The following is a 26,964-nucleotide window of genomic DNA, read 5'->3' as shown; positions in this document are numbered from 1 at the left end:
TTAACACACTAGGGGTGAGGCGATCGGACCTGAGTGGCCCAGCCATTGGTATATTTTTCTGTATGTGGCCCTCAGTGAAAAAAGTTTGGACACCCCTGGTCTAGAGGGATGAAAGAAGATATAATTTCCTAATTTGACTTTGTAATGCAATTAAATGTATTAAATCCCTGATATAAATAGCTTTTATTTGGCCAATTCATCAACCATAGGAGGACTCTGCTTCAGCTTGTGATGTCATTAAATGTCCACAGAGGGGCAGAATGCACCAGCAACAGTAAACTAAAAAGACACACACACACCGTTATATATATATATATATATATATATATATATATATATATATATATATATATATATATAGAGAGAGAGAGAGGGGGGGGGTGTTTGCATGCACATGCACAGATAAAAAGACAGAAAGAGGAGTGAGTATTTGTGCAAAATCAGTGTTTGCCTTTGCACTTAATTCAATGAAAAGCAATCAAACGGAGCAGAAACTGGTCTATTTATAGCTGTTTATAGCCTCAGAGGTTTTAATCATTCAAAAGTATTGGTGTCACATTTAACCTAAATTCAGGACACGCGAGTGCAGCAGTCTGACGCTCATTCAATGTAATTATATTATAAAATGGATTTTTGTTCCCATATATAACATTAAAAAGGAGTCCGAAGAGCGCTGATTGGTTGTGATTAGCCGTCTCCAACAGACGGGGATTAAGCGTTTTAGTCCGTAATTATTATAAAAGCACACGTCAGCAGATATCCACCCATTTTCAGAGCGACGTCCTGCTGGCCGGCTGCGAGAGCGCGAGAGACCCAGGAACCAGCAGCAGGAGAGCAGGAATATCCTCCTGAGTCAGCGCCACGACGCGGACACGCCACGCTCTCCGCTCCCGCAGCGCTGCCTCTCTGGACCGATAATCAGCATCCTATGCTCTTCTGCTCAAGATGGCGGTGCAGGCGTCGGGACAGGACGGGATAGTGAGGATCTTTTTGGGAGCTTTTACGCGCGTTACGCGTGTTCGTGTTTATTTCCCCCAGTGCGTGCATGCCGGATTTGATGTATTAGCGCACCGTGGGTGTCTTTTTAATCCGGCGCTTATTTGTAAAGTGCGGAGCGCCGCGCGCAGAGCATTTTTTTACATTCGCGAGGCGACTCCTCTTTCATGTTGAGGGAAATCCAATATGTTGGAGGTGAAATGTATCGGTGGTGTCTGTGTCTGTGTGTGTGTGTGTGTGTGTGTGTGTGTGTGTGCGCGCCCTCACATAGGCCGCTAAACCGGGCCATCACAGAGCAAATAAAATGCGTAAAATGTGCAGTTTATTGGGGTTAATTTAGACTTCCACATGGCACACGACAGAAAAGATGACAGGTCTGCTGCCACCCCATCATTGTTAGGGAACGGAAGGCCACACATTGAGTGTATTTATCAATAAACAGGCCTGCAGCCTCGTGCTGTTTCACCTCAAATCAAACCAGTTTAATATCCTAACTCGACCTCATAAATGACAGCGTGCATGCTTTGTTTGTTCTTTTAGTCACCGGTGTTGAAGAACGTGGAGGATGACACCCTGAACGACTCGCTGGGGAACCCCGGCCTCATCTCACCTGACAAGGATTTATCTCGTCTGCTGGTATGGAAGAACATGTCTGCATAGAAGTTGTATTTTGTTTTTGATTCATCGCTAATATAAATTCACTTCTGTTTACGCAGACGGTGCCGTTCAGCGGGCGCATCCGGGGCGGCCTGCGGCCAGGAAAGAAGATCCTAGTGATGGGCATTGTCGACCTGGAGCCAGACAGGTAAGATAGCACCACTAAACAATGCATGCACGCACTGCTTATCTGGAGAGCCCGTTCACCTCAACATATTTTAAACACATTCTTTTGTTAAAGAGATGAGCTTTTTTTTGTTCTTAGCCAGTCAGACTGGTCGCTCACTGCGTTGGCAGCCATGGTGGCTTCTGAAGTATGCAGAGGCGGGGCGTGCCCCGAGAGCCAGCAGGGAGGGAAAAGGACCCAGTGGAGCAGACTTGGTCTGGGTGTGTCCTCTGGTCTTCATGGAAACTTGTGTCAAACTTGGATGGAACCTCTCCATGACCTCATCGCGTTGAGAAGCTGCTGCTGGCACCGGTTTTCATGCCAAAGTTCACGTGGCTGAGAGAGAACCGCTCCAGAAACAGCTGGAGCGGTTTCTGGAGACCCCCCCCCCCCAACCCCTACTCTGTCCAAGCATCGGCCCTGGGGGGACAGGGCCTTCTCCATCGTTGCCCCCTCCCTCTGGAACTCTCCCCCATTACCTCAGACATTCTCCGTCACTCACCGCTTTAAGAAACTGCACTTAAAACTTAAAATGTCATCTCTTTTGTTCATATTGTAATTGCTTTTATTGTTTCTGTTTTTAACATGTAAAGTGCCTTTGAGTACTTTCTATTTTTTTTTTTAAGCACTATACAATATAATGCATTATAGTTTGGTTACCATGTCTACACACTCACACAAAGAAGGCGACGCTGCAGGGGGTCAAAGCTAAACAACAGCAGCAGCAGGGATTATGCATAATCAACACAATGTGTTTGCTCTTACGCAGCAGAATTATGCATTTGATTTATCCCAGATTAGTCGCTGGACTCGTCTGCTGCCCGTCTGACCTCCTCTTCTTCCACCCTCCCCTCCCTCTCCACCCTCCCCTCCCTCAGCTTTGACGTGAGCCTGACTTGCGGCAGAGACTCTGAGAAGGAGGCGACTCCTCACGACGTGGCCCTGAAGCTCACCGCCCGCTTCACCGACCGCCAGTTCCTGCGCAGCGCCCGCATCTCTGGGAAGTGGACGGTGGAGGAGGCGTCCACCGACTACTTTCCCTTCATCCCCGATCAGCCTTTTAGGGTAAAGATCCCTTTTTGTATTCACGTGCAGGTTCATGTTGCTGGTTTCTTGTTGAACACGAGTGCTTTTATGACGATTGGGGGATGCTCTCTGAGCTCGAGCGTCCTCTGATCTGGTCTTCCAGTCATGGTCACAGTGAGGTTTCTCTTACACAACGGGTCTCGGTTCCTTTGGATCATTATTTCTTTGATTCCGTGAGCTTGCTCTTACAACAAGAGCAGCAGACGTGATGAGACGATCAGATGAGTTGGCAATAAACCTCCAGTTAAACCGTGTTTGAGATAAGAAGTCTAAACAGGAAATCCACCCTCCAATGCTTGAAAATAAAATCTTGTGTTTGTTGTGCGTCCACGTCAGAAGGACAAAGTGTTTTTATGTGGTTGGTTCGAGACCAATTGTGACACATTTAACATTAAAGCGGTGCAAACAACTCAGTCAGCAGAAGCTGCTGAAGGATCAAATACGGCGTTAAAACAAAAGCGGTGTGAAGACCGACGATACCATCTTATTGTGACTTAAAACATTTTGCGATATGCAGAGTGTAGCAATAATATCTGTTGCGATATCTTACCTGCAAATTATGCAGTTTGCCAACATCTGTTTTGTCAAATAAGAAAGTTTTCTTTCTTTAATCATTTTTATTGCAGCACGGTGGGTTTGTCGGTCGAGCAGACGGACTAAAGTCGACTGAAAAAGCAATTTCATTTATTTGTATTTCTAAAATGAATCGTTCAATACTTGGGGTACGTGTAGCAACACAATATTTCCACGCAAGATATTGCAATACTGTATTGATTCCGCGACGACCGCATTCCAAGATGGCGACGCCAATATTACCAAATTCAAGGCTTCATACCGTCCACCAACCAATGGATGACATCACGATGACATCACGATGGCGACGTCTTCTTAACGCGGCCTGTGGTCTGGAGCTACGCGTCTCGCTGTGATCGAGGCCCGAGAATGCTGAACCGTACACTGCTTGTTCCACAGCATTTATTATGGGACAGATTTGTTTCTGTAATTATCCGACACAGCGTGTTGGTGGTTTGTTGCTTCCTTGTTGTCAACATTGTTGAAGTGTCTTTTTAAAATCCTGTCAAATACTTTACACGCAATAAGACGGATAGGTTGCACGTTGTCTCGCAGTGAAGAACTAGGAGACAAAGGAACGTGTGAGAGCTGCTGCGTCCCGTCTGGCCTCTGTGAACACAGGCTGCCTCTCGTCTGTGTGCTGCGTCAGGGTCATCAGCTGTTTGTGTGTCGGGGTTGAGCAGCAGCAGCACATGCATGATGAGTAGCTCTCATAAGACCCGAGGACGTGTCCGCTCTAATAATTCTGAAAATGCTCATGAATAACTCATACGGTGTTCGCCCTAAAAATATCCGACGCGAACTCAGCGACCTTTTAGCACGAGAATCCTACTGACGCTAAAAGAAGAAGAAAAGTCTTCTTCTTAAAGACGCAGCCGCGACCATCTTTGGCTTGTTTGTAGAGTTGATCCCTGTGTCTCGTTGTGCAACGTCAGCGCTCTGATGGCGCGTCGTTGTGTCGTGGCCGAGCAGGTCGTGACTCTGCAGATTAACGGCCGTCGTGCAGATGAGTCCTGTGGCATGTGGACGGACACTCTGCCTCAGGAAGTGACATCACACCTAGAAGTTTTCTTTGGTGATTCTCTCTGTTGCCTGTGTGTTGAGGTTCACAGTGAGCAGCTGCACTAAGAATCACTCTTACCTTATTTATCAGACAGCGTTTTGGTGGTTTGGTACAAGTTAAAACACTCTCCCATCTTTAGTCCTTCATGTTTCTGAGTAAGTAAAATATACCAGGCTGAACACACACGTGCCGTACTTCATATTTATTCATTCCTGTATGAATCTGCCTTTATTGCAGTTTGATGCTCCAGTGCTCATGTCATATTGTATTTATTTTTTTGCAGATTGAGATGCACTGCGAACACCTGCGGTTCCGGATATTCGTGGACGGACACCAGCTCTTTGACTTTTATCACAAAGTGAAGTCTTTCTCCTCCATCGACACAGTACAGATAACGGGAGATCTACAGATCACCAAGCTCGGTTAACACCGGCCACTCCTCCTGCTCTGCAGCCGTGTGTGTGTGTGTGACGCGAGGACATGACCACACACACCTGTGCGCCTGTTACGTCATCATCCATAACCCATCATGCACCGCTGCTGCTGCTGCTGCTGCAGCATAACAACTGGAGAAAAGGCTCCTGCGGTGACAAGTTAGAGTTCTTCTGCTTAGTTTTCATTCACTTCTACTCGCTCCTTTTCTATTCACGACGATGCTTTTGAGAGAATGAAAGTTTTTCTCTCTGTAGCACCAGGTTTTTGTCAGATCAGGGATCTCAGATTATTAATAGCACATTCATTTTTCATGCTGAATCCTTGAGGGATGCCGAGGTAGAGGCAGGCGTGGAGTGCTCTCAAGGAAATTATGGAACGCAGTTACTCAGGAACAAACAGACTCTGAGCAGCTAATATGTTGCTTATGGGTGGAAATCTCCCAAATGTGGTGACTGATTAAATGTTTTAATTCTGCAACTCCTCTAAAACCTTTTTAGATGAACTGGAAAATGCATATTGATCAAAAAAAAAGAGGGATACTGGTCATATAAAATATCCAAATCTGGGCCCACAAACATGATTTTCATATTAGATAAAACAGTTTCAAAGTAAAATGTTGCAGGTTGTTTATGCTTTCAGATGAGCTGTATTTATTGTTTAATTTACCCTCTAAAACTCGACTATTCTGATCCCAATAGAACGCAGCATTACACGCTGTGCTGATGTATCGCCCGACTCCCTCGGCGCTCCCCTGCCCTCCCTTGGGCTTATCCCAACACGCTGCAGTCTCACCGACCCAAATGCCCCAAAACGAGGATTACATCATGAGTAGATGTCGTACTGTGTGTGTGTGTGTGTGTGTGTGTGTGTGTGTGTGTGTGTGTGTGTGTGTGGTATTAGCGATCACTGACGCCGTTCTCCTGAAGATACAAAGTCCTGTGTGGCTGAACAGGAAGTAGAATTATGTCCGTTTACTCTGGTGGACGAGAGAAGAAACTGCTTTTTTAAAAGAGTTTCATGCAAACATCTGAAACAAACACGAAACTAATTCTTAAAAAGAGAAACTCTTCAGAACACATTTAAAAGAAACAAGTCAAAGTGTGCCGGTGTGAAACGAAGCCCTTCAGATCCTGGTGGTGTATTGAATGTATAATATTCATGTTTCTATAGTAGCATAGAAGATATCGTAATGCACAGAATTAATACTTCCTGTCACAGTTTGTTGGTGGTGTGTGGCCGGTGCTGGTTTAGTCTTTTACAGTCTTGTGTTTGTTCTTAAAGTGTTTCCTGAATCGTTCCACTTTAGTCCTCACTGAGACAGACGGACGCTGAAGACAAAGTCAAAGCAGAAGTTTTCTGCAAAGCAAAACTCAGTATTAGAAGAATAATGTCTCTGTTTACACCTCTTAGAGTATCAGCGTTCACACATGCAGTAGAACAAAAGGTTCGACGCTCGCTGCATATTTATCTCATGGATTTATGAATGAATAATAAATCATTTACGAATGCTTTCTATAGATCCGTTCTAAGCCGTTGATAGGAACAGCTTTTCCGTTGTGAGAAATCCTTTAGTTTGTTTTATATTTGGTAATAATTCAGTTCTAAATGTTGGTAAACATCAGTTCTGCAGTTGTTGATGACTTTCTCCCCTTTTTAAGTCTTAAACTGTCGATGTGTTCCTGCATACAAAAAGCTATAAAGACAAAAAGGGGATTTTTCAACCCGGAAGTCATGCTGCGTTGGTAGAAGATACCGGACCGGTTCACTGGGCTCATTTCACACCTCGGTTCAGATCTCAACGAGCTTTCTGCTGCTGTGCATTTGGAGTAAGCCATGAGATCTGTGCAGAAGAGTTGCACTGACTTCACTGCAGGGCACTCGGTGACCTTTTGCTCACATTGAAGAAGCTTCCTTTGTTGTGTGTGCAGCGTTCAGCACAACACCGAGAGGCTTTCCATGCATTTATACATCCATGCACTGAGATTTCATCAGCAATGAAGCCGCTGCTCTGGAGCCGAGCTGGTTTTCTCCCTCAGGACCTCGTCTGTCGCTCTGAGCGCTGGTTTATTTTGGGACACAAACAGGAAGTGAGTACAGTTTGGTCTGAGAGGTGCAGAAAGAAAGTAAAGTGAGCGACGCAGCTTCTAACTCCAGTGTTGCCACAAAGCAAACGTGTACAAATAATATGTAATAATATGTAATAGTGTGTTTTCTTTTGTATACTGTTTTTGTGTGTTTTTATATCAACTGATGACCATCCATTTGTAAAGCTACCTTTTAATAATGTTAATATACAGCATGTAAGAGAGTATGACCACAACTCAGCAGTGTGTTTCATGGACGTGTTGAAGATCAGAGCTGCAACGATTCATCGATTCGTTGTCAACTATTAAATTAATCACACACTATTTGGATAATTGGTTTGGGTCATTTTTAATGGCAAAAAGAATCTAAATTTGTTTGATTTCAGCTTCTTAAATGCAAATATGTTCTGTTTCTTTACTTTATGAAAGTAAACTGAATGTCTGCGCGCTATGGCCCAAAAAGAGGACGTCCTCTTGGAATTTGGGAAACACCGATTCACCATTTTCTGACATTTGATAGACCAAACAGCTGATCGATTAATCGAGAAAATAATGACTATAATCATAAGCTGCAGCCCTGAGTTCAAGTTTTTAGCTCCTCAGCTTGGATTTATGGGGGAAGGAGATGAACAATTCAAGACTCTAACCAGCGAGTGTGTGTGTGAGTGTGTGTGTGCGTGAGTGTGTGTGTGTGTGAGTGTGTGTGTGTGTGAGTGTGTAAGAAAAAGGTGTTGGTGTCCGCTGAAGCGACTCATAACTGCTTAGTGTTCCCTTAAAATCAAAGTTTTCGGTACATGTGGTTAGAAAACCTGATCTAATGATCCCAAGTCCGTTGAAGATGCGTGGAAACTATTCTTGCCTCTAAACTATTATTTGAATTGTTCTTTAACCCTTTAAAACGGAATGTTATTCTCACCCTGATTGTAATCTGATTATAAATAAATACCCAGGTGGAAATACTGTTCATACATAATAAATGAAAGCGGCGCCTCCCGTTGCTGTCCTCAGTTAAAAATGGAGGGCGTCAACGCGTTTGTGAGCTGTGTGTTGACCTGCTTCTGGACTTTGGATGTACATGTTTATAAACGAGGCCTCGCAGGCTTCGTTTTTACAACGAGGAATACAAAGCTGAGTTACGAGCGTTTAGTTGTGCGTGTGAGCTTGTACCTGGTGTTATTCACACCTCGTCGACTGAGCTGTTACAATGCCAGTTTTCATTCCAGTCCAGCATGCTCTTTATTTTTATTTTTCCATCTGCGTGTTTTTAAGGGCAGATTTTCCTGTTGACCCGTTTACCTTTTAATAACCTCGTATTTATGAAGATTCCAGTTTTACAAATATAAACTCTTTGAACACCTGAAGTATCTCAAGCTTTTTAACACGACACAATGACTTCCTAAAAAGTGCTAAAACATGTTGTGAGAACATGCGTTGATGTCCTCTGAGTAGAAGTAATGTGTTGTGTGGGTCCTGTTTTTTACGGTGCAATAACCAGCAGGGTTGTGTGTGGTGACGTCATGCCTACTGTATTTAGTAACATTCAATTTTATGCTGTTTATATGAAGGCATCTTGAAAAAGGGATTTTTTTTATGATGAAAGTAACTGAGGTCAAATATTACATTTTGAACAAAGATTCCTCTCTTTGAATCGTTATTTAACATCATTTTGACTTGTGTGTTTTTCTTTTATCTGGGATGTACCAAGTCTGAGGCTCACAATGATGGAAATCCCCCAAAATACCCTGAGCTCACCGTGACTTTGTGTCTAAACGATGATGTTCACCGGTGTTTAGTTTGAGACCTCTCCAAATGTTTTGTTCCTCCTCATGCATAAACAAAATGTGCTTGTGTTCTTTGTCTGAAAATTCACCCAGATAACAAAAATAACAAGTCGCCACATCCCTGTTAAACTACGGTGTGTGCACGTTGTTAATCAGGGAATTACCACTACTACTACTACCTGTTTACTAATCTCAACAGGTTACATAGCGTACAATTGGAAGCCCATTGCTGCCAGCCAAAAAAAAAAAAAAAGGTAACTAAAACAAATTATAAAAAAACGTCCACCCCCAGAAAAAAAAAAGATTTAATTTATTTTTTTGCTGTTGGAAAAAATGATTATTATTATTATTATTTTTTTTTTTCTGCGAGTTGCTATTTATTGAAGGTCTTCACCTCAGCCACATTGGTTTTATTCTATATACTCCAGAGCTGCTTATTATGGAAGCCCACTTCCTCCAGCAAAATAAAAAAATCCACCCCAAAAAAAAAAATTTCTAATTATGTTTTTGCTGGCGGAAAAAAAAAGTTTAAAAAAAAGCAGATTTTTTTTTCTTTTTCCTTTACTTTTTCCACCAGCATAAAAAAAAATGCACCAACACTTTTGGTTTATCCATCTGTAACCATAACACTGACCAGATGTTTCCAGTTGCTGTAGAAAGTATAAATGATGAGTCATAGAAGCAGCTCTTCATAGGTTTGACATATACATGGATTGTGAGTACATTGAAGACTTCTTTAGACGTGGCTTTACAACAGATGAAATACTTCAATTGCTTGATGTTTCACATGGATTGTACTGAGCAAACGCACCATTGAATCGAATTTTAAGCAAGAAGCAGCTCTGGAGTATAAAGAATAAACCCAATGTGGCAGGCACAAATGGGCTTCCACAGTTATCAACTGCAGTTTCTGGATTCCAGTTTCCAGGACGACAGGGGGCGCTGGTGAAAATGAACCCTGTGCGTCATCACGACGTTAAACCGGAAGCATTCATTTAACGATCGGTTCGTTTAGCTGGGTAAGTTCCGCGGCTTCTTGTCGAATAACTTTAAGTTTATTTCCTCTTTTGAACGCGTGTTTGCGTGTCTCGTTCTCCACATTCACCGGTAACGTTATAAGCCGGTTAAAGCTCCGTCATGTCCGGCACGCGGCTGCTCAGACTGCGGGTCAACGAGCGACTGGAAGCGGCCGTGGAGGAGATCTTTGGACTCGTTGAGAAGACGATAGAGGAGTACGAGGAAGGAGCTGTCTGCTCCAAGAGAGAAATCCTCCAGCTGAAGCAGCAGATCGAGCAGCTGACCGTTTTAAAGCCGGAAGTCATGTTAAACCGAGCAGGTACGTGTAACCGTTAGTGTAACGTTAGCCGGTTGCTACGTCGCGTTAGGCGTCGAGCGTTGAACAACAGCCCACATTGTTCACTTTGTGGCAAAGATGTTTAGCTATAAGTCATTTGAGGCGAAATGACGATTTAATAACATGAATTTAACTGTAATGGTTGTGGTGGGTTTTTTTCTTCACGTTTTGGCCAAATCAGGCGGTAACATCCGGGTTCTGCCGAGTGAAGGCGATGCGGAAGTGTCTTTAAAACGTGCATTCTCTCTACTGACCAGCAGGGGGCGACTCCTCTGGTTGTATAGAAGTGAGAAAATGACTCTACTTCCCTCTTGATTTATTACCTCAGTAAACATTGTAAACATGAGTTTATGGTCTCAATCTCTAGTTTAAAGTCTTCTTCAATACAGCATGATGTTCATTTCGTAAATGATGGTCCATTTAGAGTCAAATAGACCATAAAGCAGGGTATGCTTCAGGGCGGTTACAATCCATGTTTGTGAACACCATCCACCTGATCAAACAGTATGATTATTGTACATGTCTATGAGAAAGAGATGTGCTGCACTGCATGAGTCAAATGTTGGATACTGACCAGATACTGACATTTTTTTATTCATGTAGCCCATGTCATGTGAAATCCTAATGTCTTTTTAAATGTAAAATCACACATTTTAGAGAGGCCTTATATTGTGGCCAGTCCACCTGAGGAAATAATCATGCTGTTTAATCAGCGTCTTGACATGCCACACCTGTCAGGTGGATGGATCATTTTGGCAAAGCGCTGGTCACTAACCCGGCCGATGATGGTGGTGTGTTTGTGTTTAGATGTCACTGGATGATTTACCAGGTTATAACATGTCTTCCTTGTCCTTTAGACTCCGAGCCGGTCTCTGAGGAACTGGCTCGTTCATTGCAGCTACGTGACATTAAGATGGAAAAGATTCTGGTTCTGGAGAAAACGGAGATCCAGGAGCACCCACAGATCAAAGAGGAGCAGGTGGAGAGGTGCATCAGTCCAGACATGGCGGCTGATACTTCCAACGAGGATGAAGTCGGACATCCTGATTCAGAACCAGACACCAACTGTGAGCTGCTCCCGCCTTCCACGGCTGAGACTGTGAGCGAAGGCATCGACGACGACGACTGGAACGAGAGAGGTGGTTCATCCTCGTCCCGTCAGAGTCGCAGCGTCGAGGTCTTTGTGGGACTGGAGCAGCCTCCGAGAGGAGACAAGTCTTGCCGTTTTTGTGGCAAGAATTTTAGGAAGGACTCTTTTCTTATCAGACACGTAGCCAAGAGCCACAAAGGCCACAAAGCCTTTAAATGCCTGGAGTGCAAGAAGGAGTTTGAACAAAGGTACCATGTAATCCAGCATGCGAGGATTCACACCGGTGAAAAGCCCTTCAGCTGTGATTACTGTGACAAAACATTCGCTCAGAACTCGAGCCGTATTGTCCACATGAGGGTCCACACTGGAGAGAAACCATATTTTTGTAATAAATGCGGCAAGAGTTTTGCCATCAGCAGCCACTTGAGGTTTTGCAGAGGGACACAAAACAAAAGCACGAGCGACTTTCGCTGCTTAACATGTGGCCGATATTTCCAGTCGGATTCGAGCCTGAAGGTGCACATGGAGGTCCACGAGTCATGGAAACGGCACATGAGTGAGAAACTGCAAGGACCGGAGTTAGAAGATGAAAACCCTTAAAGATGTTAGAGAAACGTCAGAATGAGACACAAATGTTCATAAACTGTACAATCATGTATTCTACCAGTTTTTGTTTCAACTACAATCTCATGAAAGCAATGTATTTGTTAATTAGTTGAAATGTAGCTGAATAATTTAATGACAGTTATTCATTTCTGGGCTGTCAGTTTTGATTTGAGCAATTAATTATGAGTAAATTGCTATTTTATGTGCTGTTTGTGAAGTAAATCAAATGACCTGAAGCTCTACTCATTCCATCCTCAGATGTTTGACTGAACCACAGACAGGAAGTCATTTTCAAATACAGGATGAGAACATGCAGGATATTCTAGAAATCACCATGATCTGTGATAATCACATTTTCATAATGAAAACTTAGTTATAAATGATGAAATATAATTTGTAAAATACAAATAAAACCATGTAAACAGAAAAACGGATTTAGTTTGGAAAACTTTGGTATAAACTCGAATAGAAGATCCCAACTTAAAGGTACAAGTAAGGTTTGTTGATTACGGTTTGTAAACGCAACACTAAAGTTGGCCCGTCTGCTTTCCGCTATGCCTCGCCATTTTTGAGGGGTTTTTTCGGCGCTGTGTTCGCCATTTTCGTAGCTTCGTCTTGGATGCATATTTACAACATGACAGCTAGGTCGCTGTGTTTTTGTAGAAGTCGACGCCAAGAAACATACAGAGCATGACGAAATAAGACAATACAGACGCAACCAAGTCTGTACTTTGTTTTGTTTTTAGGAAACCCAGTGCATTGTAAGTGCTTATTAAAGGCACCAATAAAGCATTTCATTTGATATAAAATGAGCAATTTTAAATAATTGACTGCATTGCTGATGCAATTAAATCTGCCTTCAAGAGTTACTAGTAGGGTTTCATTGTCATAGCTTAAGATCACTCTTCACCATCACTTAAAGGTGTCTTGCTGTGGAGAGAATCTCACCAATCATATGCCAACAGCATCACACGCAGACTGTTGCAGTGATGGAAACATTGTGGAGCACAATGTAGAAAATGACACGAGCAACAATGCTGGAACACGTAAAATGAGATTATGATCTCAACACACCTACCTGGTGTCACATGATCAGCACTCAGCCAGTCATGATTAAACGCTTCACTCATTTATTTCAAAATAAGAGTGCTCTGCCCAAGTTCATTTCATCCAGGATTTTAAAATCGACCCTCCAAGGGTTTGTCCAGAAAAAAAATTATGTCAAGAATGAAAATAGAAACGTACAATGTTATTTCATATTTTTTCTTTTTCAAAATAAAGGTCATCCCAATCATTTTTGTTTGCTGGTGGAAATTCACCCCTTGTGTCATGACGTTAAACCGGAAGTACTAATGTTCGGTAGGCTTATTTTTTTTGTTTATTTATTTTTTATCCCACAATTGCACAATGTACAATTTCACAAATGGTCAGTAGAGGCCAAATCCCAATATCCCCCCTTACGGACTCACGGACTTTAAGGCGGCTCTCGCGAAGTCCGTGAGGGTTTAGGGATGTCCCACTGTCACATCAAGTGTTTGAGGCTCTCTGGCAGACATTTTGAGCCCTTTATGAACCCTTTCCGTAAGTCAGCATGGTAATGCTGACTTAGCCTCAGGGAATTACCCACAAATCATTGCAATGTGACGTTAAACACGGTAACCAGTGGACGCATGGAGACGTGAAAAAAAGGTAAACAAAGAGGACGGCTCACGTGTGTTCAGCCTTTCATAATAAATTGAATCAGAAACATTCAGGGTTAAAGATGGAACAAAAAATAAACATGAAATCAGATATTTATTTATTTATTCATCAAATGTTTGATTTTGTCATTGAAGCTGTTTTGACAAAAACGAGTAAATAGATTATATGAAGTTACCTCATCTTGTGAGGAAAGAGACTGAAAGACGTTCAAATCAAGGAGTACAAAGTATAAAATAAATACACACAATTATACATCATATTTTTTGTCGTTTTCATGGGAGCGTGATATGTTGCAGCAAAGTGCTGTCCCGTTCCTATTTACACCATCTCAAGCCCTCACAGTCTCTCACACTCAACCACTTAACGTTAGCTGGTGACGTCAGTAAGTCCTTGAGGGTTCAGGGTTTGAGGGTTTAGGGGGGACATTGGGATTTGGCCATTTAAACTAACATCTTTCGGTTAGTTCACGTTACTGAAAACTCACCCTGTGCGTCACGACGTTCAACCGGAAGTACTAACGTTCGGTTCGCTTATGTTGCTGAACTAGGCGGGCAGTTTAACCGGCAGTCAAAGCGTGTCTCGTCCTCCACATTCACCGGTAACGTTATAAGCCGGTTAAAGCTCCGTCATGTCCGGCACGCGGCTGCTCAGACTGCGGGTCAACGAGCGACTGGAAGCGGCCGTGGAGGAGATCTTTGGACTCGTTGAGAAGACGATAGAGGAGTACGAGGAAGGAGCTGTCTGCTCCAAGAGAGAAATCCTCCAGCTGAAGCAGCAGATCGAGCAGCTGACCGTTTTAAAGCCGGAAGTCGTTTTACGCAGAGCAGGTAACGTGTAACCGTTAAAGGAACGTTAGCCGGTTGCACACAGAAAATGTATTGACAATTTTTTTTAAATTATATTCACAAAAAAATACACAAGTTAAACAAGCAATATATGTGTAATATTAAGCTAATGTGTAATATATATAAAGATATATATGTATTATTTTTTAATGGTTACACCCTGAAACACTGTTTCTATGCACACAAAAGACCAATTTCTCTCAAAATATCTGGTTTTAAAATTGATTATGATGTGCTACAGGTGTGGCATAGCAGGGTGATTATTGTACAAGTGTGCTTGGGCTCGTCACAATAAAAGGCCACTTTAAAAATGTGTAGTACTTTCTTTGGGTGACATTCTTTAGGATTTCACATGACTGGGGCTACAGAAAACACGTTTTTTTTGTGCTCACTAAGAAGTATTTCAACACATTTGTGCATACAAATTGAGAGAAATAAGTGTTTTTTGTGCAAAGAAAAAAGTCTTGGATCTCTTTTAATGAAGCAAAAACAATAGTGTTTATATCTCTTGTTCAGAGTAGTTAACCAGAACTTGGCATGGGAATGTTGCATTCTTTATAGGTGCATTGTGTTAATACCTGGCCACCTGCTCCAAAGAAACCGGGTCCGTACTAACTCTAAATTTACAGTCATTAGTTGTAAAACAATACAAACGTATAACTGTCTTATTTAACATCCTCTCTGTCCTTTAGACACCCAGCTAGTCTCAAAGAAACGGCCTCCTTCGTTGCAGCAATATGAGATTAAGGTGGAAGAGATTCCCGTTCTGGATGACATGAAGATCCAGGAGCACCCACAGGTCAAAGAGGAGCCGGTGGAGAGGTGCATCAGTCCAGACATGGAGGCTGATACTTCCAACAATGTGGAAGTCAAGAAAGAAGTCAACCATCTGAAGCAGCACATCGAGCTGCTGGCCGTTTTAAAAGCTGAAGTAACATCATTCAGAACAGGTTTGTGTCATTCATGATGAATGAAAAGGCCACGATGCAGGAGCGAGAAGTGTTAGTTAGTAGATATTTAGCATTCTAAGATGCTTAAAAGATATGTTTAGGTTGGTGGAAAAAGTATAAATATACTTAAAGCACCAAAAGTCTTTTATTCTACTGGACTATAATTATTCATGCATGAACGTGTTCACTTTATTTGTTGCAGATGGTAACGGTGGACCTCATTTTAATTACGTTATGTTCTGACGGTTTAACCTGCAAAGTAACTAAAGCTGTCAAATACATGAATGGAGTAAAAAGTACAATGTAAAGTAGCATAAAATAGGAATCTTCAAGTACCTGAACATTGTACTCAACTAAATGTACGGTACTTGGTAATGTTCCACCACTGATCAGCTGATATCGTATCTCCAAACTTCATGTGACAACCTCACATCATTGAAAACTTCTGACTGAAACACACCTTACTTGCACATGTACAAATATATTTGTGTGAGATGTCACAAGTTATTGAACAGATTATAACGGTGTGTCTTCTGCTTGTTTTTTAGACAGAGAGGAGATTTTTCCTTCACAGCAGCCAGACTGTCTGAATCTGGAGGAAATCAAGACCCAGATCAAAGAGGAGCCGGTGGAGAGGTGCATCAGTCCAGACATGGCGGCTGACGCTTCCAACGAGGATGAAGTCGGACATCCTGATTCAGAACCAGACACTAACTGTGAGCTGCTCCCGCCTTCCATCGCCGTCGAATGGAACGGAATAGATGGTTCATTGTCAGCTCGTCGGAGTCGGAGCGCTGCTCTGGAGCAGCCTGGGAGGGAAGACAAGTCTTGCCGTTTCTGCGGTAAACATTTTAGGAAGGACTCTTTTCTTATCAAACACGTAGCCATGAGTCACAAAGGACACAAAGCCTTTAAATGCCTGCAGTGCAGCAAAGAGTTTGAACAAAGGTACCGGATAGTCCTACACACAAGGATTCACACCGGTGAAAAGCCCTTCAGCTGTGACTACTGTGACAAAACATTCACTCAGAAATCAGCTCGTAATGTCCACATGAAGCACCATACTGGAGAGAAACCGAGCGACGATCACAAGCAGCAGCTCGCTCGGCATATGAGAACTCGCGCGGGCGAAAAACACTTAAAAAAACCGCCTTCCACAGCTGAGACTGTGAGCGTGAACGAAGGAGACTCATCTTCGTCCCGTCAGAGTCGCAGAGTCAAAGTCTTGGTGGGACTGGAGCCGCCTCGGAGGGAAGACAAGTCTTGCCGTTTTTGTGGTGCAAGTTTTGTGAAGGACTCTTTTCTTGTCAGACACGTAGCCAAGAGTCACAAAGGACACAGAGCCTTCAAATGCCTGGAGTGCAAGAAGGAGTTTGAACACAGGACACATGTAATTCAGCATGCAAGGATTCACACAGGGGAGAAGCCCTTCAGGTGTGATTTCTGTGACAAAGCATTCACTCAGAACTGCAATCGTCTCGTTCACATGAGACGGCAGACCGGAGAGAAACCGTGTCTTTGTAGGAAATGTGGAAAGAGATTTCCCAGTCGCAATCATGTATTGTTGTGCGTAGGGACACGAAGGAAAGGCGCCGCGCAACACGTGGCAGAGCTGTGCAGCTGAGGGAGAGAAACGTGCATCCCAGGATTTAGGAACGTCTCAGCTGCAGTCTCTCACAAAAGAAATGCGTTTTTGAATTTTGTAGATTTTTATTTTTGCTGAATAAGAAACTATATTCATGAGCTGAAATATTGGACTGTTTCAGTTATGATCTTTTCTGTTTAATCTGGAGTGTTTTTGTTTTTTTCATGTTTGGAGAAGCAAATAAACTGTTTGGCTTTAACATCGTTGTAGTTGCAGATGATTGAGTTTGTCTTCAGAAGTTAGACGTGAATGTAATGTGTGTTTATCGCACTAAAAGCAAAGAGATTCAAAATCCTTCAGGTTTATTTCTTGGTTGCTACTTTGGTATAATTTTTAGTGTTTTCTATAACGAGTTCAAAGTTGTTCGACATTGGAAGTTATTTTTCAGTTTGTCCTTGTCGACCAGGAGCCAGTTATTTTTCTATGTACGGAGTCAAATAAACCATAAATTAAATAAGTGTAGCCGAGGGTTATGTTGCACTTATACTTTATAATAGCAATACAATAATAAACACGGGGCTCCGTAGTCTGCACCAAGGTGGCAGCAACTTTATTCTCCTTTCACACACTTCACAAGAACCTTTTTCCTCTCTTGCTCTTTCCGGTTCATCCTTCACAATAAAAGCCCCAGACACATACACTGCTTCCTAGAGAGCTCTTAACGTAACTCAACATAACAGCTGACATACACCCCCCCCCCCCCCCCCATAAAGAAAAGTCCCCTTTAATAAAAATTCTAAATGCAACAAACATTTTCCAACCCCAGTAAAATGTCTTCATAACACAAAATGTAACAGTAAATATTATACAGCCTCCAGAAAATATGCCCCACTCATCCCAACAGACAGCTGATACCCCAGAGCGCTTGGACAAACTATCCATATAAAGATGTTAACGGACACATTCACACATTTATCACTCACAAATCCGTTGGCGATACGTGACAAAGTCCTTTAAATATGCTGGTTGTCTCACAACCCTCTGAACGAGACACAGAGTGTTGTGGTTCACTGGTCCCCGTAACCAAACCAGTCTCAGTGACCCGTGGCTCCTCCACCCCAGAGTCCTCCTCTGGTGACCCCTCGTCCTGCAGCGAAGGAGCTCGGTGAGGAGGAGCCGGGAGGCTACTTGAAGAACCAGCAGGCCGTAGCAATCCGTCTATCATGATGAACAACCTGCTCCGGTCCGTGGAGGTCCAGAGGACTGCCAATGCCATAGATGAGTCCCGGTTCCCCTTGAGTCCGTTGTATCAGATGTCTTAATCACAAGGCCAGGCCAAAGGAGAGTCTGAAGGCCATCTCTACAGGAACCTCTGCCACCGAGTCATGGAAACACACATAGAACTCCTGAGGGACGGGCTCGAGCGACATCCGTCCGATAACCCAGTAAGTCATGGTGGGAGCAGGCTTCCTCTGGTCGGTCCAGTTCTCCGGTTTACACTGAAACAGGACCCCGTGTTCCTTCACAGGACCCAGACCCCAACCGCCGCCCCTGGCCGGCAGGCTCTGCTGGAATGCGGCCCGTATGGAGAGGCAGCAGTGGTGGAAGTTGCGGATGAGCTGTGGGTGGATGGAGCCGCTGAGCTGAGCCACCTCTCTGTGAGTCGGAGCGATGAAGATCCCCTGAACTGTTTCCATCAAGACATAGTGGAACAAGGTGTTCTCTGCACCTGAAGTCAGTTTCATGGTGTTGTACATCTCCTCTGTCTCCCTTTCAGTCAGGGTCTTCTTCAGGGTGCCTAGGTAGAATGGGTTTGGGTGCTTCATTCTGGGAATCTTGAAGAGACCTCCACTCCCATCAGACCCTCCAGATCCCAGCGAGTCCCGACGCCCCCTCAGCTTCCTCACAGACCCTGACCCAGCATCCATCTGTCCCTCACTCCCACTGTCAGACAGGCTCCTCTGGGGGCTGGACCTCCGGGCCTTCTCCCCAAACAGGCTACGGCCTCTGGACCAGGAGGAGGAGCCTTTGACAGCCACTGCTAGCTTGCTGAAGACGGGGGAGGAAGAGACCAGGCGGTCGCGGGCTGTGGCAGCAGGGAGGAACCAGTCAGCACCGGACAGGCACGGAGCAGGCGGAGCATTGAGACGCTCCTCAATACCCGCTTCCAACACCTCCAGTTGCAGCAGGGCAGCCTTCACCTGATCTACGTAAACACAATCGGGTCCTGTAGAGCCCAAAGCTGGAGAAGCACAGCCACCTGCCTCCAACAGCACACACTGCATGAAGTGCCTCAATCCCACTACGAGGAGGAAGCGACGTCCTTGAGGCTGGCTGTAGCCCGGCACTGTGCTGCTGCTGTTAGCGCTCTGCTGGGGAAACACCTCCCTCCAGATGACCAGCTGACCCACCCGCGGCTCAGATGCCAGCAGGCAGTAGTGCTGGCAGTACAGGCTCACATCCAGCAGCTCCTCTTTAGGCAGGTGGTTGGCAATCAGGTAGGACTTGTAGAACAAACAGGAGCCAAGAATTACATACAGACGCCGCAGGCCAAAAAAGTCCTCGGACATTTCTCCAAAATCAGAAGACTCAAAATCAGAGAGAACAGTATCCACCTCCATCTTGATTTCCGGAGGCAGCGTCAGCCATCGGACCGCCGGCAGTCCGTCAAGAAAAAGGGTCCCTGAGACATCGGGGGTCGGCGCTGAGGAGCCGTCCCTCAAGCGAGACGGCTGGATGAGCTGCTGGAAGAACAGGCCGAAGAAGTGGTCCAACCTGGGCGCATGGTCCACTTTACAGAACGCATTGTCTAAGGAGCCGTACATGACCTTTAGAGTCCGGACTACGCCTCCCACCACCGTCTGCAAATACAGCAGTGGAACCCTCTCAGCAGGAAGACCGATGACCAACAGGTTGCTGCTTTCCTTCCAGTAGCCCACATGAACCAGCTGTTTCCCAAGCAGGAGAGAAGAACTGAGCATTGGCCCTCCTGTGACGTTCTCCAGCATGTCACACAAAGTGAGGAAGATGCCCCTCACTCCTTTCAGCTGGCCGGAGGCCTCAGACACGGGGTACTGGTACAAGATCTCCTCCTCTTCCTGCGGTGACGCCGAGTCCAGTTTAAGTGAGAGGTACATGACAACGTGCGGGATGTGTCCCATGGACATCTGAAGTTCGGCTGTGTCCTCTCCCCCCCAGCAGAGCTTCCAGCAGTCAGACAGAGGTGTTGAGGAACCTGCAAGATACAACACACTTGAACACTGCTTCCTAGAGAGCTCTTATTGTAACTCGACATCACAGCTTACATGTGTAGCCGAGGGTTATGTTGCACTTATACTTTATAATAGTAATAAAATAATAAACACGGGGCTCCGTAGTCTGCACCAAGGTGGCAGCAACTTTATTGTCTTCTCACACACTTCACAAGAACCCTTTTCCTCTCTTCCTTCTTCCGTTTCATCCTACACAATAAAAGCCCCAGACACATACACTGGAACACTGTTTCCTACCTAGAGAACATGCACTGGAACACTGTTTCATAGAGAGCTCTGAACGTAACTCAATATACTAGCTTACATAAGTAACAACCTTTACACAGAAACCAAGCAGCATTCTCATTGTTGTAAGAAACGTCATTTTTGTTTTGCACATTATCAGAAAAACGGAGCTATCCTGACCGTGGTGACAATGAGCCCTGTGCGTCATGACGTACAACCCGGAAGTGTTAACTAACGTAAAAAAAAAGTGTTGTGGCTTAGCTACGACTTTCAGTTCCGTAGGAGATTTCAAATTTTTTAAAGAGTGTGTGTGTGTCTCGTCCTCGATATTTACCGGTAACGTTATAAGCCGGTTAAAGCTCCGTCATGTCCGGCACGCGGCTGCTCAGACTGCGGGTCAACGAGCGACTGGAAGCGGCCGTGGAGGAGATCTTTGGACTCGTTGAGAAGACGATAGATGAGTACGAAGAAGGAGCTGTCTGCTCCAAGAGAGAAATCCTCCAGCTGAAGCAGCAGATCGAGCAGTTGACCGTTTTAAAGCCGGAAGTCGTTTTACTCAGAGCAGGTAACGTGTAACTGTTAAAGCAACGTTAGCTGGTTAGCTATTCCAACTGGAATTCAATGGCTTTTTATTGCGATTTTAAATATATCGGAAACAAAAAGTCAAAATTGGTGCAGTGAAATTAAATGAGTATTCACTAGTGATGGTGAGATGAAGCCTCACGAGGCATCGAACCACTTCAGCCAATTCTTCATGTGCACACGACACCACCTACTGGCCAAGTGTATAATCACAGGCAGCTGTATCTGAACCACATAATGTGATGCATTGGATTTTTGTGTCTGTTATGGCTGTTGGGAATGACTATGAATTACAAAAATGTATGACCAAATAATTTCTGTACATAAATTATCACATATGTGCAGAATAAAATATTTTTTGAATGTATTCTGTGTGTACATTTCCCCAAAATGGTAGTATCATATGATATGGCAGGTTGTGTAATAATGTTATGTCACTTTAGGAAAATGGCATGGGCTTAAGCAGGCAGAGGACAGTGAAAGTGCTTGTGGAACTAGGAAGAGGGGACTGAATATGCTTGTGTAACTTGGACAGCAAAAAAAAAAAAAGTTCCAGTTGCTGTTTATTGAAGGTCTTCACTTCAGCCACATTGGTTTTGGTTAAAATTCTATTCAAAGGTGGTTTTCTCAGTACAATCCATGTGAAACATCAAGCAATTTAAGTATTTCATCTGTTGTGAAGCCACGTTTAAACTTTTAGACTTTCTATAGCAACTGGAAACATCTGGTCAGTGTTATGGTTACAGATGGATGCTGGTGGAAAAAATAAGTTAATTTTTTTTAACTTTTGTTTTCTCCAGCAAAATATAGTAATAATTAGAATAATTGTTTTTGTGTGACCTTTTTTTTTTTTTTTTGCTGAGCGAAATGGGCTTCCATAGTTCTCTTTGTGTTGCCTGACCTGTTTAGAGGTCTTCATGGTGTTGCAGACTGGGCCTTTCAGAACAGGTGTTGTTCAGGTGTTTGTACTGGGATCATGTGACACTTAGCTTGCAAACAGGTGGACTTTATTTAACTAATCATGTTGGTAGCACCACATCTTCTTTAGGGGCTTAGAGCTGTCATCAATTCTGAGTATTTTGTGTTGGACCATTACATGAAACGTGTCCAGCTTTGCTGTCTTTGTCCCTCGCTGTTATTTCTGTTTAACTACATTAAGAGCGATGCAAAATAAATTTATTTGTATGTGATTCTGTTAAACATCTATTTAAACACCAGGTTGTACTGCAGCTAAGCGGAGAATGCTTTTTTTTCTTTTACAAGACATTGTATCATGTGTCTTTTCTGTCTTTTAGACACCCAGTCGGTCTCTGAGGAGATTTTGCCTCCGCAGCAGCCAAACCGGTTTACCGATGTGGAGGACAACGGGGCCCGTGACTGTCAGCGGGTCAAAGAGGAGCGGGAGGATCGGTGCATCGGACCAGACGAGGCTGAAGTCAGACTTCCTAAATCAGAACCAGACACCAACTGTGAGCTGCTGCCACCGTCCACGGACGAACCCGTGAACGAAAGAATCGACGACGAATGGTTCGGAAGAGATGGTTCATTGTCTCCTCGTCAGCAGGCGGATCAGAGCATCATTCCAGACTTTCTGGAGGATTCTTACGAGGATTTAGAAGTCCAACTTCCTGAATCCGATGCTCAGCCGGACTTCCAGCTGTTCCCATCTTTCAGCACCATAACTGTGACAGTGAACAAGGATGAAGAATGGAACGGGAACTCAGGTTCAGCTTCTCGTGGTGTGAATCGCACTGACTCGGCGTTTATTCATAAGGAGCAGGAACCAGCCCAGATGGACAAAACGTTTTGCCAGTTCTGCGGCATGTGCTTCAACGGGGACTCTGATCTGAGCGCACACATCGACAAGATCCACGCCAACGCGAAGGCCTTCAAGTGCTCCGAATGTGACAAGCAGTTCGCCTGCAGGGCCCATCTGGTGGCGCACCTGAGGATCCACACGGGCGAGAAGCCGTACAGGTGTTCCTTCTGCACGCGATCCTTCGCTCAAAGCTCCAATCTCAACGTGCACCTGAGGATGCACACGGGGGAGAAGCCGTACTTTTGCAGGTCGTGCGGCAAAATGGTCGCCCGCAGCAATCATCTCAAAACCTGCGGTAAGAAGAGCCTCAGGAGGAGGAAGTCCTGCTGCTGCTCGCTTTGCGGCAAAACCTTCTACTTGGCTTCAAAGCTGCGAGTCCACGAGAGGATCCACGAAGCCGGGACACATGACGCGGTTTGATTGACTTGATCATCACACTGAATCAGTTTTAACTTCATTTATTCTTCGTTTTTAAGTATTTGAATCTAAAAATGTAGGCTGTGACTCAGAGGTCTGGAACCAATAAGCAGTGTGGAGGCTGAACAAGAGAAACTATTGACATTTACAACAATTATTTAGTGTTTTAACCCTTTGATACACAAGCTATGCAAACCCCTACTAAGGCACAACATGGGTCAAAAATGACCCGTATTGACCTACAATGTTATTTCATGCACGGCTGAGGGTTTCTTTGCTATATTTTTGGAAATCAATATATTTCATCATTTAACATTTAATATTAAGTATTCATTAAATATCTTGTTTTTGATTACCACACATCCTTATTTTATTTTTTCCTTTTTTAATTTATGAACGAAAATATTTTTTTGTTATAGAGGCGATGGGAAGATGTGGGTTAAAAAAGATAAACGCTGCCACCACCCAGCCACATAAGGACATCAGACAGGAGGGCCAAGTGAAGAGGAAGAGGTGCAAGGTCTGCCCAGCTGTCAAAGACAGGAAAGCCAGCAGCTGGTGTTCAAAGTGCACCAGCCCTGTGTGCAAGGAGCACAAACATGTGATTGTCATTTGTGAGGCATGTATGCACTAAGATGGCAATTTGCACTATATGAGTTTATTGAATCAGTTTTCTTTTATTTATTCATTTTATACATTTACCACAGTTCACTACAGATACACTTACAGTTCAATATCAGTGTTATCGGTTGTATGTTGTGTGTGAGTGTGAGAAAGTAAACATTTCAAATATTAAATGTGTAATTATTTGGTCCAAATCACTGCTAAAATAATAATGTTTAACAAAATCATTATGATCATGTATTTTTTCAGTTTGTATCACACTTACACACGGGTCATTTTTGACCCATGTGTGTAAACTTGATGCTGTAATACAAAAACTATTTTAGTTAAAAAAATGAAGACAGAGAAAATGAAAGTAATGATTTATGGTAATCAAAAACAGGATATTTTAATGAATACTTTCTAATATTAAATGATTAAATTAATAGATTTGAAAAGATATAGCAAAGAAACACAGCCGTGCATGAAATAACACATAAAATGAATACGGGTCATTTTGGACCCATGTCGTGTCTTTAGAAGGGTAGTGATACAAAAATGTTTTTTATTCAAAAAGTACGAAAGGACAAACGAAAATAAGAATTTGTTACAAATACAGTTTGCTTTATTGGGACGAAGTACGTGAAAAATAAGTGAACGCTGATGAAAAGAATCATATTTCAGCTCCAGAACTCTGAGAAGACGACAAAATCCTGTATAGTCACTATAGGAGCAGTGCACTCAGTGAGAGTTATTTTGACACTTGGACATTCTCCCTCCCTTCTCCAGCTGTCTGCTGTTGCTTTTTCCCACTTACTCCTTGAACTCTGCATTGTGTTGGTTCTTGAGGTGTTTTATTGAATTGCTTGTGCTAAAAAAAAACTAAATTTCATCCTGAGACCACTTCAAGTCTTTCCTGTTTCTATTCCCGTTACTGCTCATGGTTATCTTGCACTTCTCTGTTCATGAAATACACATTTTGTTTATAATGATAAAGAACTGTTTGTGATACTTGTTGACAGATATTACAGAGTTGTGGGAAACACGCGTCATGATCACATTACTTTTCCGTATTTGACGAAATAATGCACCGCTTCTGCGACTATAAAAAGCATAACTGTGAAAAAGTGTCTGGAAGAACTACTCGTATCTTTTAAAATTAGCAATACTGCTCTGTAAAAAGATACTCTGTTAAAGATAAGTCTTATCAATATTTCAAGTAAAAGTATAAACGGCAAGCTGCACTTTAAAGTATTAAAGCAAAAGTACTTTCTTGGCCAACTGGTCCCTTTCAGAGTGATATTATAACCTATCGTTTATAATTACTGACGCTTATACGTTATAAATTGATCACGTGTTTTGTTTGTCAAATTTTAAGGTTTGTTTGTCAAGGTAAAGCAGAGAAAATATGCCAAATATAGCGTAAAATCCAACGGTAATTTAACTTTAAAAAAGTATTATATTTCCCTCTGAAATGTAGCAGTAGACGTGTAAAGTAATAGAAATACTCAACTTGAGTAGATGCACTTAATTTCCTTCCATTACTGCATGAAGAAGCAGCATATGTTATTGTTAAAAAAGAAAAGAAAAGAGGTGTAGGACCACGTCTCTCCAGCAGGGGGTGATAGTGTGGTTTCAATCAAAGATCGTCTATTTTGAAGAGGAGTCACTTCCTGGTCAGAAAAAAAGAAATGTACCCGTTGTGTTTTCCAAACTCCTTTTTTCCCCAGATGAGTAATTTCATCACCTGGAAATGTTGACATAGTGAGACATCTTTACTTAATTTACATATCTCTGTTAATACTGAACGGAGAATGAAGCCAGAGGATGGAGAGCCGGAGCTGCGGCACAAGAGATAGACGAAGAAGAAGTAACGAGAAGGCAAAAGTGAATGAGTGATGGTAATTGAAATTAAAAAAGATGGCCGTTTGTATACCTAGCTAGCTGTTAGGTCCGTTTAAATAGCGTGTCAACGTCTGCTTTTGGACGGTTAAGCTAGCTACACTAGCTACCAGGTGCTGCTGTAAGCCAATCAGTTGGTGTAACGGTTGTAACGCGGTTTAAATGTAACGGTAGGTTTTCACACCTTACTTTAATTAAACCCAACGTATCATTTTTAATTATCCACAGCTATCTTATCTTTTACATAAACCCGCCTCCTCTATAGCGAGCGTTTAAATGAATTAACAGCTTAACGTTCAGCTGACACCAGTCTGCCCACGAAGAAGAAAGAAAAAAACCTCACCGTTTGTTTCCGCTTTAATTAATTCAAAAAGCCAAATAATTATGTAGTTTCATAACAGATATTGGGGATGCTTATTAAATATATATAATATTAAATGTATATATATATATATATATGATATATATATATAACAGATAATTATGCTAATTAAATATATATATACATTATATATAGATAATATATTTTATATATAATATATATTAAGGATACTAATTAAATGTTTGTAGTTGTATTTATTTCCCACCTAAAGGAAGCCGTTGTGGTGTGTTTATGTTGGAGGGTTATTACAGACGCAGGACTCTGAAACTGTTCATCCAAGAGGCTCAAAGCAGCGGATAATGTTTCCTGTATCAGTTTACTGAAGGCTGTCAGCACTGAGGCCACCGAGGCTTTTTATTCCACTCCAGGATCAGCACCAGAAGAGCTGGTAATCCCTCTAAGAGATGGAAATATTTAACAGGATTTTAAGGGACACAAAAAGATAAAGTGGGAACCTTTGGATTTGTGCAATAGATCTATTTAATTCAGATTTTGTCAATATGATGTCAATCGAGGCGGTCTTGAGGCTCTACAGAGGCATCAGCTATCAAGACCCTAGACTAATTCAAACTCACACACCGATGGCACAGCATTCGGGAGTAATTTTGGGGTTCAGTGTCTCGCCGAAGGACACATCTGCATGCGGATTGGAGGAAACGAGGAAATATGTTTGAAGAGAAATGGTCATTACTGGAACATTTTCTCTGATTCTCTGTTGTCCATGATACTCCTCTTCCTGCTCTTTCTTCCCTCAGGTGCATGAGGCCCTCAGGTCCTGCTAGGAGAACCC

The 26,964-nt window shown here is 43.1% G+C and overlaps 4 protein-coding genes across 4 annotated transcripts; 3 read left to right on the top strand and 1 right to left on the bottom strand.

Moving 5' to 3' along the window:
• The first annotated feature begins 845 nt into the window (after positions 1–845).
• LOC306785833 (galectin-related protein-like) lies at positions 846–8,758 on the top strand. Its single transcript, XM_079280351.1, has 5 exons — positions 846–978; positions 1,537–1,632; positions 1,713–1,801; positions 2,698–2,884; positions 4,825–8,758. The coding sequence occupies exons 1-5, from the start codon at positions 946–948 to the stop codon at positions 4,966–4,968; spliced, it is 549 nt and encodes a 182-aa protein (XP_079136477.1). The 5' UTR covers positions 846–945; the 3' UTR covers positions 4,969–8,758.
• Positions 8,759–9,861: 1,103 nt separating this feature from the next.
• Positions 9,862–12,496, top strand: LOC306785573 (uncharacterized protein). The gene is made up of 2 exons (XM_079279998.1): positions 9,862–10,177; positions 11,053–12,496. The coding sequence occupies exons 1-2, from the start codon at positions 9,979–9,981 to the stop codon at positions 11,883–11,885; spliced, it is 1,032 nt and encodes a 343-aa protein (XP_079136124.1). The 5' UTR covers positions 9,862–9,978; the 3' UTR covers positions 11,886–12,496.
• A 5,798-nt stretch (positions 12,497–18,294) lies between these two features.
• On the bottom strand, positions 18,295–20,677 carry LOC306785652 (protein inturned-like; the record flags this gene model as incomplete). Its single annotated transcript, XM_079280109.1, has 2 exons — positions 18,295–20,207; positions 20,650–20,677. The coding sequence occupies 2 exons, from the start codon at positions 20,675–20,677 to the stop codon at positions 18,295–18,297; spliced, it is 1,941 nt and encodes a 646-aa protein (XP_079136235.1).
• Positions 20,678–20,835: 158 nt separating this feature from the next.
• Positions 20,836–23,983, top strand: LOC306785651 (uncharacterized protein; the record flags this gene model as incomplete). Its single annotated transcript, XM_079280108.1, has 2 exons — positions 20,836–21,034; positions 22,347–23,983. The coding sequence occupies 2 exons, from the start codon at positions 20,836–20,838 to the stop codon at positions 23,288–23,290; spliced, it is 1,143 nt and encodes a 380-aa protein (XP_079136234.1). The 3' UTR covers positions 23,291–23,983.
• Between the last annotated feature and the right edge of the window lie 2,981 nt (positions 23,984–26,964).

Source organism: Melanostigma gelatinosum, assembly GCF_949748355.1.
Source record: "Melanostigma gelatinosum genome assembly, chromosome: 12".
NCBI lineage: Eukaryota > Metazoa > Chordata > Actinopteri > Perciformes > Zoarcidae > Melanostigma > Melanostigma gelatinosum.
Note: the sequence above shows the minus strand (reverse complement) of the source record. Positions and strands in the feature narration are given on the sequence as shown.

What these genes read in the sequence shown, in the direction of transcription:
- LOC306785833 (XM_079280351.1), top strand. Translation starts at nt 946, where the DNA reads ATGGCGGTGCAGGCGTCGGGACAGGACGGGATA. An exon ending in CGTCGGGACAGGACGGGATA is followed by an intron (nt 979 to 1,536) that starts GTGAGGATCTTT and finishes TTGTTCTTTTAG; the next exon opens with TCACCGGTGTTGAAGAACGT. An exon ending in GTCGACCTGGAGCCAGACAG is followed by an intron (nt 1,802 to 2,697) that starts GTAAGATAGCAC and finishes CCCCTCCCTCAG; the next exon opens with CTTTGACGTGAGCCTGACTT.
- LOC306785573 (XM_079279998.1), top strand. Translation starts at nt 9,979, where the DNA reads ATGTCCGGCACGCGGCTGCTCAGACTGCGGGTCAACGAGCGACTGGAA. An exon ending in AGTCATGTTAAACCGAGCAG is followed by an intron (nt 10,178 to 11,052) that starts GTACGTGTAACC and finishes CTTGTCCTTTAG; the next exon opens with ACTCCGAGCCGGTCTCTGAG.